Source organism: Peromyscus leucopus, chromosome 1, assembly GCF_004664715.2.
Source record: "Peromyscus leucopus breed LL Stock chromosome 1, UCI_PerLeu_2.1, whole genome shotgun sequence".
NCBI lineage: Eukaryota > Metazoa > Chordata > Mammalia > Rodentia > Cricetidae > Peromyscus > Peromyscus leucopus.
Window position 1 is genome coordinate 118,433,060 of NC_051063.1, and position 18,672 is coordinate 118,451,731.

Consider the following 18,672-nt stretch of genomic DNA (forward strand, 5'->3'; position numbering starts at 1 on the left):
GTCCACTCTCCCCATAATTTTTCAATATAGTACCTGAAGTTCTAGCTGGAGCAATAAGACAACAAAAGGAGATCAAGGGGATACAAATTGGAAAGGAATAAGTCAAACTTTCACTATTTGCATACAATATGATATTATACATAAGTGACCCCAAAAATTCTACCATTGAACTCCTATAGTTGATGAACTTCAGTGGGGTGGCAGGATACAAGATTAACTCAAAAAAAATCAGTAGCCCTCCTATATACAAATGATAAATGGGCTGAGAAAGAAATCAGAGATACATCACCTAATAGCCACAAATAATATAAAATACCTTGGGGTAACTCTAACTAAGCAAATAAAAGACCTGTACGAAAAAAAAAAAAAAAAAAAAAAAACAACTTTAAGTCTCTGAAGAAATAAATCAAAGGAGATATCAGAAAATGGAAAGATCTCCCATGCTCTTGAATAGGTAGAATTAACAAAGTGAAAATGGCAATCTTACCAAAAGCAGCCTACAGATTCAATGCAATCCCCATCAAAATCCCAACACAATTCTTCACAGACTTGGAAAGAAAAATACTTAACTTTATATGGAAAAACAAAAAACCTAGGATAGGTAAAATAATTCTATATAATAAAGAAAACTCTGGAGATATCACATTCCCTGATTTCAAGTTCTACTATAGAGCTACAGTAATAAAAACAGCTTGGCACGGGCATAAAAACTGATATGTGGATCAATGGAATTGAATTGAAGACTCTGACATTAATCCACACACCTAAGAACATACGGTTTTCCATAAAGATGCCAAAACTGTACTATAGGGGAAAATGTCTTCAACAAATGGTGCTGGCATAAGTGGATGTCAACATGCAGAAGATTGCAAATAGATCCATATCTGTCATCATGCACAAAACTCAAGTCTAAGTGGATCAAAGACCTCAACATAAATCTAATTACACTGAAATTAATAGAATAGAAAGTAGGAAGTAGTCTGGAATGCACAGGAGACCACTTCCTAAATATAACACCAGTAGTACAGATACTGAGAATGACAATTTATAAATGGGAGCACCTGAAACTTAGAAGCTTTTGTAGAGCAAAGGACTAGGTAAATAAGACAAAATGATAGCCTACAGAATGCGAAAAGATATTCACCAACTTCACATCTGACAGAGGGCTGATCCTCAAAATATATAAAGGACTCAAAAAGCTAGACTTCAAAATACTGAGCAATCCAATTAAAAAGTGAGCTACAGAGCTTAGCAGAGAATTCTCAACAGAAGAATCTCAAATGGCTGAAAGACATTTAAGAATTTGCTCAACATCATCAGGGAAATGCAAATCAAAACAACTCTGAGATATCATCTTACACCTGTCAGAATGGTTAAGATCAAAAACACTGAAGACAGCTTATTTTGGAGAGAATGTGGAACAAGGGGGACACTCCTACACTGTTGGTGGGAATGCAAACTTGTACAGTCACTCTGGAAATCAGTATGGCAGTTTCTCAGATAATTGGGAATAAGTCTACCTCAAGACTCAGCTATACCACTCTTGGCCATACACCCAAGGAATGCTCAATCTTACCACAAGGACACATGCTCAACTATGTTCATATCACTATTATTCCTAATGGCAAGAACATGGAAACAACCTAGATGCACCTCAACTGAATAATGGATAAAGAAAATGTGGTACAAATACACAATGGAATACTACTCAGCAGTTAAAAAATGATATTATGAAATTTATAGGCAAATAGATATAACTAGAAAATATCATCTTGAGTGAGGTAACCTATACTCAGAAGAACAAACATAGTATGTATTCTCCAGAGAGGCTAGCTAATAGGGAAAGACCCTAGGAGGGACACATGGATGACCCTGCAAAGGAGAAGTGGATGAGATCTACATGAGTGGAATGGGTGTGTGGGTGGGTGGTGGTGGCAGAGGTTGAGGAGTGAGGGATGAGAACATAGGCAAATGGGAGGGTCAAGCTGGAACAGGGACAGAGTGGGAGGGCAGGGAGGGAGATACTGTAATAGATGAGGACATCATGGGAAGAGGAAGAGGCAGGGAGTTGGGGAGGCTCTCAAGAATCCACAGGGATGACCCCACCTTGGTCTGTTGGCAGTGGTCCACAGGGTGCCTAGTCTGGTCTAATCTGGTGACTGGTCTAGCAAATAACCTAGCTATCATCATAGACCCTTTGTCCAGTGACTGTTGGAAGCAAATGCAGAGATCCACAGCCAGGCCCTAGGCTGAGCTCCTGGAATCCAATTGATGAGAGAAGAGGGATTCTGCAGTTGGGGGACATCTAGACCATGATGGGAGGATGTGCAGAGATGATCGGCCACACTAGTGGAAGCCCATGAACTGTGGACTGGTGGCTGTGGAGTCCCCTGGGACTGGACTAGGCCCTCTGGATACAGAAGACAGTTGTTTGGTTTAAACTGTTTGGAGGGCACCCAGGCAGGGGAATGGGATCTGCCCCTGGTGCATGGGCAGGCTTCTGGGAATCCACTGCCTGTGGTGTGATGCCTTGAAGCCTTGGTGCAGTGGGAAGGGGCTTGGACCTGCCTAGGCTCAGTGTGCAGGCATCTGCTGAATCCCCAGCAGAGACCTTGATTTGGGGGATGTAGGGATGCATGGTGGCTTGGGAGAGAGGGCTGGGGGGTGTCTGAGGAGAAAGGAGGTGGGATCTGTGGGTGGTATATGGTTTGAGTAGAAAATTTCTTAATAAAGAAAAATGAAAAAAAAGTGTTGTATTCAGATTTTGATGGGGATTGCATTGAATCTGTAGAATGTTTTTTTCTTATATTACAATCCCTTAAAGCCTGTTTGTTTTCTAATGAGAAAAAGAAACAGGAAAGATCTGGCAACAAGGGTTAGAGGAAGGAAATTGGAGGAGTAGATGGTGAGGAAACCATAATCAGTATGTATTTCGTGAGAAAGGTAGTTATTTTTAATAAGAGGAAAAACAAAACAGAAATACCAATGAACCAAACCAATTGTAAATAATTAAGGACAAAAAAAGAAACCCAACTCTGTACTATTTTGGTCACATAGAATTTATTAAAAAATTTGGAGTCAATTAGGTGTAGCAGATTATTCAAAGAATAAATAATGTAAAAAACAATATTGTAGTTATAGAATTGTCTGATTATGAGATATCAATCAATGGAACTGAGGCTCAGGCCATGAATAGAGCTATAAAATAGTTAATTTCTGCATTGATATTGAGATACTGGTAGGTACATATGATTTCAGCATGATGATTGGTTATCTAATCCCTGCAACTGTGGCAAATTTTGTGCTGCCTGTAGCCACTCTGTGTGTGTGTGTGTGTGTGTGTGTGTGTGTTAAATTGCATGCTTTGTGGATGTCATAAAATCAATAGGTGTTAATGCATCTCATATCATAAAAATGCATAAATTTAATATTGTATTCTGTTGTTAACTTCATATAGAATGGGTTGTGTGTGATGATCCCATATCAAACTTGGTTTCGAATGTCTAATGCAATATGCTTCAAATATTTCTCATGTTGATGAGAAGAGATTTCATGGGTTAGAGTTTTACATAGATATCTCAGGAGGAATCTAGCCTGGGGCCATCATATCCACTGATGTAGATGGAATCACAGGAATGTTCAAATGATGATAATTACTTAAAGAAAATTACTGAAATTTTTTTGCACCTGAGCATATTAACTCAGATGCAGACCCTGAAGCCTGAGAATGTTTAAGAGTTCTTCAGAGAATAATAAGATGAGAAGAAGTGTATTGGGAAATAAAAATACACTTTTAAGTACTAGGGCAGAAAAAGAGACACATGTGTGTACAGGCACATTTGAAACGTGGTTTTCTGTGAAACTCCGCTTATTACATTTTGCATTGGTTCCTATCTTGGTGACATTATAAAGATGTTCTATTTGACATTTTTCTTCCTGTTCCTGAGGCTTTCCTTCCTTTTATGCGGTTTGATGGATCCCAGGTGCTTTCTGAGAGTTAAAGATGCACATACCTGGGGTGAAGATAAAGACGCTGATTGTTTTTTTTCTATTTACACAAAGCATGGTCAGATGAATAATGAATATTTAACCAGGAATCTAGATAAGAAGTAAGTGCCCTTCATTTATTTATTTTTTGATTGATCATTAATGTAAATACATAGAAGGCCCAAGTATGGACAAATGTAATTCTCCATGATTTCTGTCTGTTTTGCACTACCTTACTTTCTAGGACATAAGCAAAATTTATTTTGTTTTATGGTATTTCAGGTCATTTAATGCTTGTATAGTTCATCTTTTTAGAGTCAGATTTTTCAGGCTGAAAGACGAGTGACACACAATGTCTCTATTTCTTCTAGAGAGATTACCTTTACAGTGGCAATTCCCACTGCATGTTGCCAAGTGATGTTCCCAAAAAAACATAATCCAAGGCACTGACACGAGTCCATGTCTTTGAGGATGAGTAAATTATTCTATTTGTGTTGTGCTAGCATTTCTTTCACCATGATGGAATGCCTAATTCCTGTGGAGAGAGGTCTTTAGTATTTCTGCCCTGCTTCATGGGCGCATTTCTTAATAGAATACTGCATTTTCATTCAAATATTATTATTCCATCATTTCAAAACTACTGTGTTATATGACTCCTGCAGTTGAAATCTAGCATGGAAACAAAGATAATACACTGTGGTAATTTTATGTTTTCCATTACATTTTGTTTCAGTTGAATATATATATAGCCAGATTCCTTTTTAATGGCAATGTCAGTAGTGTTTTTTCCTTTGAAATTCTGTTATTCATGTTTAACAACCATCTACACAGTTGTAGGAGACAGTCTGTGTATTTGATAAAGAGGCTATGTTGTGAAGATGTGTCACTCTGGTTTAATAAAAAAGCTGATGGTCAATAGCTAGGCAGTATTTAGGGGCAGCAGGAATGCTGGATAAAAGAAGACAGAGATGCCAGGCGATGCAGAGCAAGCAAGATGGGGAGAAACATGGTAATAAAACCATGAAAAAACCAGAAAGTAAATTAATATAAATGGCTTAATTTAAGTTATAAAAGGTAGTTAGAAACAAGCCTAAGCTAAGGCTGAAATTTCATAATTAATATGGTTACATGTCATTTTTTGAGCTGCCAGCCTAAAGAAAATCCAACTACAGTATGTTACTGCAAATATTGACTTTATATTTCCCTTATAAAGAGCTAGAATGAAAATTGTTGCCTGTAGCACATGTCATAGTTTGATAAAAATCTATTAAAGTTGTGAATATGGTCACTTTTCTTGCTGCTGTTTTCATATCTTCATTTTCTGCTCTATATCTTTAATCTCTGGGATTTATTCCACATGTGATTCTCTTTCCCTTTTTCCTAATTATAAAGAGTGTGTTTATATTGTGTGACTATGCACAACACACTGTAGATTTGTATATTTGTCTATAATTTAGATGTATTAATGATGTGTACTTGATATGATATTTGGTTTGAATAACTGTAGCAATGTCTCCTGTAGCATGCTAAGCAATTTGTCTCAAGTAACACTGAATATACGTTAATGAACTTTGTTCAAGATGGGCATTGTACTCTCTTGGAGGGATAACACAGTAAACTTTAATCATTTGAGACACAAGTTGTATCCATTTATTAATAACATATGGATGAATGAAATTCATAGTGAGTAGGAGGTTTGGGATAATGGAGTAGATGAGATAAATTTTGAAGAAGATGAAGGAAAAAGTGAAAAGCAGCATTAAAACTGGTCTAAGTATAAAACGTAAACATAGGGATGGAAGACAATGAGGAATGACATTAAGTGACAGCATATATTTTTAATGCTGACAGAGCAATTTTCACAGTGAAAGGGAATATGAGAGTGATGACTCAGGATTCCAAAGCTCAAACAAATTATATATATATATATATGAGATGGTGGAAGTTCAGTATAAATTGAGTGCGAAAATCTTCACTCAAGTTAGGCAAAGTTTTGTTAAATTTCTACCAGTCACTAGAGATCTCGAAGTTGGAGAGAAACTGTCTTCTTAATAGTAGAGATGAGAGGACCTTCAAGTCCTCTTTTTTATTGGTTTTTAGATTTCACCAGCTTCTATCTAAGCACTCCTTAGTGATGTGATCCCTCTAGGTAAGATTATTGGAATACTTGTTAAGGCAAGAAATGGAATATGTAGGCATTAAAGCAATAAAGATAAGAAAGTTGCTAAATAGTATTGAGCATATCCATGATTTTCTACATGTAAACAAACATTTAACAAATAAAAGGTATTGATTATCTAGTACTCTTTGAAGTATGTATTTATTACATAAAATATCATAGAAGCATGTCTCTAAACAAGTGCTAACTCTGCTCATATGTTGTACCAAAACAGCATATAGGTTGTGTCATCATTTTTACTAGTATTGGGATAGTTCTATCATAAATAACGACATAATATAGTAGTTGATAAAGAAAATAATGTTATGGAAATAAAAAAATTGAACAAAAATTACCTACATGTTCCTCTGTCAAGTTGAATTGATATCTAAATTTATAATGAAAGGAAGAAACTATATCTTTTTAAAACACAATTATAATACAGATAATTTATTCTCTCTCTCTATATATATAAACATGTATATGCATATCTACAACCATATATATATACATTTCAAATGTATATAATATTTAAATTTTTTTGGTGTTATGAATAGGTGTTCAGTCTAAAAGCTTACTAATAATATTTTATGATGATTTTTTTTATTGCCAGAGAACCCTATATCCTAAACATTTAATTTAAAACATTTTCACCCTGTGTTGTTCATAAACAACTTCAAACTTTTAGTATTTATAATTTGCTAAATCATCTTTGGAACTAGTGTGTCTATTCCTCTGTTTTAGACTCTAACACTACATGAATCACTCTCTAACATTCTTTTTGTTTCATTTTACATCTTTCATTTACAAAGATAGCTTACAAATTATGCAAATGTCATTTGAATTTGATTTGTGTTAGATCCCTGAAGAAATGTTCATGTGATTATTGTTTGTAATAGACATGCTTGACTCTAGCATATGTGACAATCATAGTCATTGTTTGTTTTCATCGGCCATGTAGAACATTAGAAATTGATACTGTGACAAGTTAGAGTATTAAAATGGATGTTTGATATGAATTCATTTTAAACTTGAATTGAAGAATTCCTTCAGTGTCCCATACCAATATTCTGTACCAGTTTTCACAAATGCAATCACTAAAAATTATTATTGATTAACCAGTTTCTACCCAGGTTACTTCGGAGTTGAATCAGCATTTTGGTGCACAATATAATAAATCAGTTTTCACATATTCCATCTGCTTTGATGGCATACCTAATCTGAGTTTCTGTGACTAAACAAAGGCTTTTTCCATTGTGGCTTCAGTTATTCACTAGAATTTGTGATTGGATTATTGATGACAGAAAATGTAGCTTACTGTGTGTATTTGATTTCATTGTACATTAAGTATTGTTATAGATTGGATTTGAGGGTCACTAAAATTCTTGAACACTGATGAACCCAAATTCAGTTTTGTACTGTTTATATGTGGCACACTTGATATGTGGATAAGGTAGTCTATTGGATTTGTAGAATCCTAGTTTATTTTCTAGTATTTTCTCTTGTTTACCCAAGATGTGATGTAAATGCCTTTGGCCTTCACTCTCTCCAACCTAGATGCATAGTTCTGACAGGGATGTCAATCATACTGTACTCACATCAAGTTAAATCTCCAAAATTGTGGACTCATTTAAAACTGTCATGTAGTGAAGCTAATTGCATTAGGGACAATTTTTATTAGTTGGTTATGTGTCCGGTATAATGCATTTTGATGGCATTTGTTCTCTTAATTCAGCACTTTTTTTATTAAACCATCAAGTATAATTTGTGCTTCTGATTAATTTTTGCACATGTGTCTTTTCACTGGGCAATGAATGATTTATTAGGGATCATACTCATAAACAAAACTGAATTTTCCTTTTCAAGAATTTAATAGTGGCCAATATTTTCCATACAGAGCCATTTATCTCTGGTGAATGAGATTTGTGTATAGATTATTTCTCTTCTATATTGATATATGGTTTATTTAGAAGAGTAAATTCATGATTTCAAATAAAGCTAGACATACCTGTAAAAACACAGAGGAGTGAAACAAAATAAGAAATGAGGATTATCCCAGTAATGATAAGCAATAGAAATCAGGACATAAAAGGAATATTTTTAATGTTATAAACAAACGGTAGCAAGAAATTTTGGTCTTGAAAATAAACAGTGTTCCAGTTTGACAATACCTTATCACATTCATGCTTTGGAGCAGAAGATAATATGGTGAATTGAAGGGGAAATAGTATCAGTTGTTTTCCAGCTTGTCCATAGATTAAAATGAAAATCCAGCATGATGTGAAATGGGTCATCAATCAGATTAGGAAATGTGGAAAAACTGATGATGTTACATGGAAAATGATTTTTTAAAAATCATATAAACCACCAATTGGTCAAAGATGTGATATAGAAAACTTTAAATAAAAAATAAATAAATAGTAAGAGTTTATAGAATTTGAAGACTTGAATCTTTAAGAAGAACAATTATGAATCCTAAAACTTTATTTGGACAACAAGGATTTTACTAATTTTAGATATTAATGTCATGGAATGGTAATTTCATTTCAGCACCAGAGAATTCAGATTTAAAACTGTAATATCACACATCAATAAAATCCATCACAAAAGGCAGGGCACTAAAAAAATCAATGCAGGATTGCTTCTTTCTGAATCAGACAGAAAAGTATAAGAAGTAAAAAAACTAGAAAACATCAGAGTAATATTATTCAAGCAGTAGAACCACAAAATATAGGGCAAATATACTCTTCATTCAGTTGAATACTAGATGTGAGACAACCAAATTAGCTAATGCACTCGGATGCAGAATGTTGTCCTAAAGCAATGGAATACACATCAGAGCAAACAAACGCTGAAATACTCATGGGGAAAACAAAAAAATGAGACAATTCATATCAAATTATTAGATATGATTTTCAAAATGAATAAGAATAAGAAAAAATACATCAGAGGATCTTCATGAAAATTAAAAGTGATGATATTAGAGAAGGAAAACATTTTGATAGCACAAACAATAGGAATCTAGAGGCATGACAAGCATTTTCAGAGGAATAAATAAAAATGAACTGAGTCATCTTCAACCTGAGGGCCCATATGAAAAAGGCTTATCCCTCATAATAAATGGTCATTGTTATAATCAATAACATATCATTGAAAATTATACAGCATCAAAAGTGGATAAAGGTTCACGAAGTATAGAAAAAAAATAAAAGTAATTACACTATCTCCATTTAAAGATTCTCAGAGATGGTGATACTGATGGATACATTTCGTTAACCAATCCTTTAATTCTTAACTTATTCAAGATCTTGTTACTTGCTGCTTCTTTGTAAAAAACTATCATAATTGGAGTAGAAGATAATATCCACCTATTTTCCATTTATGATATTATTACAAATCTAAAATAAAGGAATGAGCAGATTCAATGTGTTCTACAAACTTCTCACCATGCTTCCAGACAAAGGAATAAAACAGTATGAGAGTTCAAAATCAAAGCATCCCACACAATGGAGATTCACCATAAAACCTTTTAAGAATCCTTCCATAATTCCAGAAATCTCATATTCTCCTACAGCTCAGTAACAGGGTTTGTGTCACCATAGCAATGAAAAAAACAAGCATTAAATACATAAACACTGTCAAGTTGATTTAATGTTGTCATGTTTGGAGCCCAGTTTCTAATGGTCTCTTTGCTATCTTTTCAGGTTGACATATAAGAATATCCACTTGATTTTTTCTCTTTATTTTGCTCTTGAAAATATCAACAACAACCCTTATATTTTACCCAACATTTCTCTGCTAGTGAAAGTTGAATGTAGCCTACTGGATGATTGGAGAATGAATAGTTTATCCACAAAAATAGGAGAATGTCTTCCTAACTACTACTGTTTAAATCAGAGACGATATTTAATTGTACTGACAGGTCCAATATGGTTATCATCTGCTATGCTTGGACCACTCCTGTATATCGCCAATAGACCAGAGGTAGGCACGAGTGAGTTAGTTTTAATGAAACATTGGTTTTTTTTCATTCTGATTTTCAAATGCTAAGGCTTACTAAAAGAAAAAAAAATTGTATATGTGTATTTTGATGCATAGAATTCAAAGCATATATACTCAGAAAGTATAGTGACACATACCAGTACTTTAGCATAAATAGACCCAAAGAACAGCAGAAATTTGAAGTGTTTTAGTAACAGACTTAGTTCATCTGTACCTTTTAAGATATTCACAAGAAATTACAGGTGGCTTAATAATGAGATGAAAATCCACGTCTTATTATTTCCATCTTATGATGAGCACAATTTGTTTATACTGATCATTATGTATTCCACGTCCTTCAACTTATTGTCTGTTCTATGTTATTCAGCTTTACTATGGCCCATTTCATCCTCTCCTGAGCAACCGTGAACAGTTTTCACATCTATACCAGATGGCTCCTAAGGACACATCTCTGGCTTTGGCCATGGTGTCTTTGATGGTATATTTCAGGTGGAACTGGGTTGGAGCAATCATTTCAGATGATGACCTAGGACTTCAATTTCTCTCAGAATTGAGAAGAGAGATGCAAAGAAACAGTGTGTGCTTAGCGTTTGTGCATATTATCATGGAAGATAAAATATTATTCCAGACAAATGCAAATATCTATTATAATGAGATCACAACGTCATCAGCCAAAGTTGTTATCATTTATGGAGACAAAGACTCTCATCTGCAACTTAACCTTAGACTCTACAGATTAACAAACGTTCAGAGAATCTGGGTCACTACTTCACAGTGGGATATGATCACACATAATGACAAATTACTTCTTGATTCTTTCTACGGGATGTTTACTTTTTTACTCCACTTTTCTGAATTATCTGGTTTTAGAACATTTATTGAGACAGTAGATCCTTCCAAGTATAGTACACCAATTTCCCTTGGTAAATTATGGTGGATTTATTTTAATTGTTCTCTGACTTCATTTAATTCTATGAATCTTAAGAATTGCTCAATAGAAAAACGGTATCATTGGTTATTCCAGCACCATTTTGAAATGTCTGTGAGTGGTACAGGTTATGTCCTATACAATACTGTGCATGCTGTGGCCCATGCACTCCATGAGATGCTGCTACAAGAAGTAGATACATTGTCAAAGTATTCTGAGGAAAAACTGGAATTTGACTCTTGGCAGGTAATATATATTCCAATGAATGTACTATAGTGTCATTATGAATAAAATTTCACAATGGATAATGTCTGTTCTAACCAAGAATTCCAGGATCTTTTCTGTCATAACAATTTATGTCCCCTTTGACAAAGTATCATGGGAATCTTCTTTTTATAGACCCCACTACAGCCAACACTGACACTCTGACAGAGAAATAATATTTCCTATAACATTTCTTCCACATATGCATGTTTTTAATATTTTAAATAAAAATTTAGTTTTTTCTCATAAAAATTTGAAAGCCTATCAGAAGCTGAATGCCCTTTTAAATTATCAAAATTTGGTAAGCATTTAAATGAATAGATCCTATTAAAAATAGCAAGTAATTCTTCCATATTTTCTTAACATATTCAGGACTGCAATTCCTTAGCTGATTATCAGGTAACATTCAGAGGAAATAATGTGGATATTATTTCTCTATTGTCCTGAAGTATCATTCAGGAGGCAAGTGTTAAATAATTAATTTAAGTGAGAAGTTGGTTTACAAAACATAATGTTATTGTTATCCCTATGTGGATTTTTTTAAAGTACTATATGAGTACTTGGAATTAAATCGCATTTCTAGACAAATTAATGAAAAATAGAGGCAATCTATAATTGAATTTATTTGTTATAATGTGTAGGCATACTTGAACCTAAAATAATAAATATTTCAGATGGTTCATGTACTGAAGAACATACAATTTATAAACCCTGTTGGAGACCTAGTGAACATGAACCAAAAAGAAAATCAGGATGTAGAGTATGACATTCACCACACTATGGAGTTTTTGCCTAATCTTGGATTTAAAATGAAAATAGGAAAGTTTTCCAAACATCTGCTACATGAACAACAATTGTATATGTCTGAAGAGATGATAAAGTGGAACATAGACCTTAGTCAGGTTTGTTGGGCTTCTTGTACAATTCTACAATCAATATAAGTAACCAAAATTTCAAGGTTGACTTCCGCATCCTCATGAGATAGAATATTTTCAAATATAGTAACTAACTTATTTCTCACATTTCTAGATTTTTCTTTCAGGAGATACTTTATTTCAAGAGCATGAATATTCATAATTTGTGAGGGTTCCTCTTTTCTCACAGTCTGTTTGCCACAAAGTCCAGAGGGCAAGATTCAGTAGCTGTGACAGAAAGCTTTGAACATAGCCCATGAGCATGAACAGAGATAGCTCTCCATGAGACAGACTTTGATTAATCACCTCAAATTTATTCTAAAGTATAAAAATATATAAGACTGGTGAGACTGGGGACAAATTATAATTTGCATTAAATGGTATATTCCTAAATACTCATGTCAGAAATGCACATTTTTCTGAAGTTGTAATTCTAACAATTGTTTTTCTGTCATGTACTTCTACAGCATGAAACTTCACTATTCCCAATCCATATGGAGGACAGAGAAACAATCCTAAGATCCTGTTTGTACTCAGGTCTCATAGAGCTAGTCAAGTGAGGAAGAAGGATTGTACTAAAGGTTTTGATCATGATAATTCAATTCTTAGCTATATTTTCACAATGTCTTTATGTTACTAGACAAATACTTTATTTAATTAGAATACAACTTGGGGAATTTTAGCCATAGTAATGGGATCGAGCACAGTGAACTAGTGAACACTAAAAATCAGCCACAAAGAATGTATCCATGGTCCTGAAGATGGTTTCCCTAGGATTTGCTTCATTGTTTAGTCAATAAGCATGTAAGTTAATATCACATTTACCTAACAGGTATGTTTTTAATTGCTTGTTTTTCTGAAACAGATTGTCTCCTGAAAGGAAGCATGCATTACATTCAGAAATACTGAAAGTATTCAATTTATGTCAATCTTTGGGCAAAATTTCAAACATCTTCAAAACCTTATATCTAAGCACATTCTAAATACAGCTTACAAAAAATGAATTCCATATGGTGAGGTATTATATTATGAAGGTTTGATGCTTAGTTTACATTACCTCTATTTCCAAAATTACTTTTCATATTTACACATTCTTTCTATGAGGCCATGGCAGTTTCTAGCACACTGCCAAATTAACTAGCTTCTACTTGATTGCCCATGGACTAAGATTGTATCTTTAGAGGAGCAGGAGATTATCAAGCAGGACAAAAGAGAAACTGGAACACTTTCTTCCTCTTCCTGAACTTTCCAAAGTATCAGGATACAGTTCAATATTTCAAAGACTCCCACTCTCACTGGGTGAACTATTTTGGGAGTTTCCAGTCCTTTCTGGGCTCATCTTCATTTTAGTTCATTTTACAAGAAAATAACATACTCCATCTATTGCTATCTCTGGTTAGATTCAGAGAGAGAGAGAGAGCTGATACAGAAGGCACCCAAATCACAACCAACATATCCAGCTACGGTATGTCTTTACCTAGTGGATCAGTTCTAGGAACATTTCTCCAAGTAAATAAATACAAAGAACAGCAAGCTAAGCCAGTCTTACCCTCTAGGGAAATACAACTTTTACGCTGATGTAAACATGTTTCATAATCATGGATATAAGAAATTACATATTTATTTTTGTTAAATATTAATTATGAAAGTCACAATATATAAAACATCAGTAATACATGAAAAATAAGATTGAACTGTTTAAAAGAGAGAAACAGCATCCCGAGTGTGTGCTCATCAGTCCTTTGTTTTTTATTTTTGTTTATGTTTGTACCAATTGTCAGTTATGTCTATTTATTTATCTTCTCCATTTTAGTATCCCTAAGTTTAACACAGTTTTTATTTTGTCTAGTAAAGGCTTTTCTAGGTTTATTCTTTAAAAAATGGTATATTCCAATCTCAATGCTTAGTATATGGCTGTAGAATTCCAGACCAGAACTTCTAGCACACATCTAGCCAGAAACTATTTCAAAGTTCAAGCCAATGATAAATCAGCATCTAATTTACAGACAGGAATCTGGTTTAGACATAGCTTTCAGATAAGGTTAGTCCTACAGACCCAGGGACATTCTCTAAATAAGGGCATGTAGGGAGAGGAAATTCTGCTGGTGGAAGGGAGCCCCATGTTGTGGAGCTATTGGGATAAGCTGCCAGACCATGGGGAGGCTGTGACCTTTACCAACCAGAAGTGTCTTCCAACATTTTAGCTACATATTTGTATGTTCATGTATCTATGTATAGGATAGATAGAATAAAATAGATTAAACATAAACACACATGCATGCATATAAGTTTCTCATTAAATAAATCACAATACATCTATAATATATAACCACAATATAAAATGTTACTTTTTAATTTAATACATATTTATAAAAGGATGTTTTGCAATAGTACAATGTTCTAAATCTTTGTCATTAGTACCAAGTAGATAAGACATTTTCTTGATATTCCATTTGTTATTTTTCAGATTCCATCCTCAGTATGCAGTGTCCCTTGCAGTCCAGGATTCAGAAAATCCCCTCAGCAGGGAAAGGCTGTCTGTTGTTTTGATTGTATTCCTTGCCCAGAGAATGAAATTTCCAATAAGTCAGGTAAATATATAACATACCAAAAGATTCATCATATTAGCTAATTTCTGTCATTTTTACATGGTTCTCAATGACATCTTTGGGGAACTGAGAAAATAAATTACATCATTAAATCAAATGAGCATCAATTCTACCCCTTAAGAGCACAACTCTTGTCCTGAACAATTATGAATCATTACTCTAGCAACTATTCACAAAATAATTTCTTTTGGAAACTGCTTTAGAGTACTAAATCACTTTGTCATTTATCTTTGCCTGGATTCAACCCTTCATAATATATCTACATCTTATCTTCCCTAAGACGTGGGAGCTGCACATTCTAATTTACATAGTCCCTATTTGTGATAGCTTATATATGCTCATGAATGATGCATCCTTATTAAGAGGCATATATTTACTCATGTGTCTTATGGTAGATCATGCTGTCACATAGTTGATTGTATTTTCATTTGTAGAGTTCTCCACAGGTGAATTTGGAAGACAGCATATTGAATTTTAAATTAAAACATTTATTTTAAAATTTTAATATTGAAAATAAGTATGCATTCAAATTTTTCTGAGTGAATAGGTTGAGATATTTTTTAGTGGCAAGGGTCCCATTCAACATTTGATAGTGATGTTGTAGGTACTATAACAGGTAATTGAAAGAAGGAATTAATTGCTTTGGGAGTGATAACATAAACCTAAGAAATAAAATTGCTGTTTCCTTTAATCTGCCGACTAGAATGCAAATTGTTCTAAATGATTTGAAAGTGATTAACGTGGAGATTCATGTAGAGTTTAGATACAAATAAATCCACTGAAATGTTAACCATATTTTGTAGAGAACCAAGTGAATAATGGAAAAATTTTCATGGAATACTAAATAGAAAATAAATTGATCAAAAGTTTATTTTAAATACACTAACTTTAGTTGCATACAAAAATAATGTACCAATAATTTTAAAATTTTTGTAACTGCTTATGTGTATTTTAAAATAATGAAAAGAAAATATTTTTATAACAAATAATAATCATAAATTGATTATAAAAATAAAAGAATATGAATGCTTTTGCTGAATGATTTAGATAGCATCAAATATTAAAATATGAGAGAACAAAAATAATTGGTAAGGAATTTGCAGTCATGAATGGAAAGTCATAATTAGAATAATATTATTACTTTCTAGTTTACAATTTTGAACCATTCAGTTGAATGTAGCTTAAAATATGATGTTATAAATTACATGATATGGGTGGAAGGATGCTCTTCTCTCTATTCTTTATGGTGTGCCTTATTGACATCTTTAGGGGCAGAGCCTAGTTCTAACTTGTCTTGATATGCCTTGTTTCACTAATAACCATGGGGGGCATGCTCTTTCTGAACAGAAGCAGAGAAGAGATGGATTGGGGCATGGGCAGAGGGGACCTGGAGATTGAGAATGTGAGGAGAGGGGAGAAGGGAAATTGTGGTCTGTAAGTAAAGAAAATGAATACATTTTTCTAATGTAAAAATATAGAAAGCATCTTCATGTTGTTTTCTCAATAAATATTTTTGAGATTTAATTGAGAATATTGATGGCCCAATCTTACAGAACTTAGTAAACTTGTTGGTTCTGTTTATTACCAAAATTCATAAGAAACCTAAAAGTAATTGTGATACTCTTTACATGTAGGGACTTTAAGTGGTAAATTGTTCATGAAGCTTCTGTTTTCCCTGACATTATTCATGCAATCTTTTTAGCAATATATGGGGTTGTTTGTGTTTATGCACACAAGCAGTTACAAAGGGCATTGGTACGTAGTATCTGCCTTGTAGCTGTTAGAACAAACTACACATGGAAGAACCTGTTTTTATAACATGTACTTTATAATCTACTGAATTGTTAAAAGTAAATATGTGTTTCTATATTGTCTTCACTAAGGTATTTTATTGTATACATATAAATATTCTGTCACATGCAAATTAACTCTGGCAAGGAAATATAAATGACTTGGCTGTAAATGATAAATATAAACAACATATTTTTATAATTGTATATAATAATAACATATTTTGATATTGCTATTAATTTTTAATTACAAAAATTGAACCTCAAAAAATCAGGGTAAATTAACAGGAAATTTTTAATGCATTCATATAACATATCCTATGAAATGCTAAGAAATATTAAACCTGATGATACATTTCTTCCTGTACCAGACATGGTTGAGTGCATGAAGTGCCCTGATGATCAGTATGCCAACCCTGGAAGAAATCACTGTCTCAAAAAAGTTGTGACATTTCTGGGTTATGAAGATCTCTTGGGAATGTCTCTAGCCTGCTTGGCTCTGTGTTTTTCTATTCTTACAACTGTAATATTTGGTGTCTTTTTGAAGCACAAGGACACTCCCACTGTCAAGGCCAATAACCGAACTCTCAGCTATGTTCTACTCATCTCCCTCATCTTTTGCTTTCTCTGTTCCTTGCTCTTCATTGGCAAACCCAATGTGGCCACATGCTTTATGCAGCAGACCATATTTGCAGTAGTCTTCACAGTGGCTGCTTCCACTGTCTTGGCCAAGACAATTACAGTAGTACTGGCCTTCAAAGTCACAACTCCAGGTAGAAGAATGAGGTGGCTGCTGGTGTCAGGGGCACCTAACTACATCATTCCAATTTGCACTGTGATTCAACTGATTCTATGTGGGATCTGGCTGGTAACTTCCCCACCATTTGTTGATGCTGACTTACATGTTGAAAAAGACCAAATTTTGATTGTCTGTAACAAAGGGTCAATTGTTGCCTTCTATTGTGTTCTGGGATACTTGGGCTCCATTGCTATGGGAAGTTTCACTACAGCTTTCTTGGCCAGAAATCTGCCTGACACATTCAATGAAGCCAAGAACCTGACATTCAGCATGCTGGTGTTCTGTAGTGTCTGGGTTACCTTCCTCCCTGTCTACCATAGCACCAAGGGCAAAGCTATGGTGGCAGTGGAGGTGTTCTGTATCTTGGCCTCCAGTGCAGGGGTACTTCTTTGCATCTTTGCTCCAAAGTGCTTTACCATTTTGTTAAGACATGAGACAAATTCTTTTCAAAAGTTCAAGAATAAGCATTTTAAAATTGAAAATGCTCATTGAATTTTCTTATTGTTATTAAAACATACTTTCCAACAAAAGTACACTGACATTTTCCCCTCAGATTATAGGTCAAAATATGCATTTTGTCTCATGAGTAAATGCAGAAAATAAACTACAAATTAAGAATTTTAATACTTGCCAAGACCTCAGTTATCCTGGACCAAATATTGTGATCTGACATTTCTGTATCTGTAATGCTGGTTTCCTTCATTATAGCCACGTTTGTAGCTGAATTGGTTAATAGCTATGCATTAGTCTGGGTTTTATATATTAGCTTCAACAATTTTTCCAGCATAAATTATATATTAAGGTTGTGTCTCATAATAAATCATTGCAGTAGGAGATTATATAGACATATATTTAATTGATGATTCCTCTAAATTACATAAGGTTAAGTAGGAATTTACATAAAATTAATTAATCCATTTTGAACCAAGTATTTTGTATTTCCATGAAATACATTCATCCATATGTAACAAAAATAATAAATTAAGAGTTTCTCAACTTGAAAATTAGGTCTCAAGAAGAGTGACAGTGATGTAGAAGGAAAGGGAGAGGGCAAGTGATATTCTATTTCACTAAAACCATAACTTTAAGAAAAATAAAATTTTCTCATTTTCCTTATTTCTATATTATCATGCACATACCACATATATCCATGCACATGAACACACTTTTACACACATAAACACACACACACACACTCACACACACACACACACACTGTTC

At 33.8% G+C, this 18,672-nt stretch overlaps 1 protein-coding gene across 1 annotated transcript; it reads left to right on the forward strand.

Moving 5' to 3' along the window:
* The first annotated feature begins 3,909 nt into the window (after window positions 1–3,909).
* Window positions 3,910–17,943, forward strand: LOC114688566 (vomeronasal type-2 receptor 116-like). The gene is made up of 6 exons (XM_028863144.1): window positions 3,910–4,109; window positions 9,850–10,129; window positions 10,515–11,321; window positions 12,014–12,241; window positions 14,721–14,844; window positions 17,024–17,943. The coding sequence occupies exons 1-6, from the start codon at window positions 3,913–3,915 to the stop codon at window positions 17,941–17,943; spliced, it is 2,556 nt and encodes an 851-aa protein (XP_028718977.1). The 5' UTR covers window positions 3,910–3,912.
* Window positions 17,944–18,672: the final 729 nt, after the last annotated feature.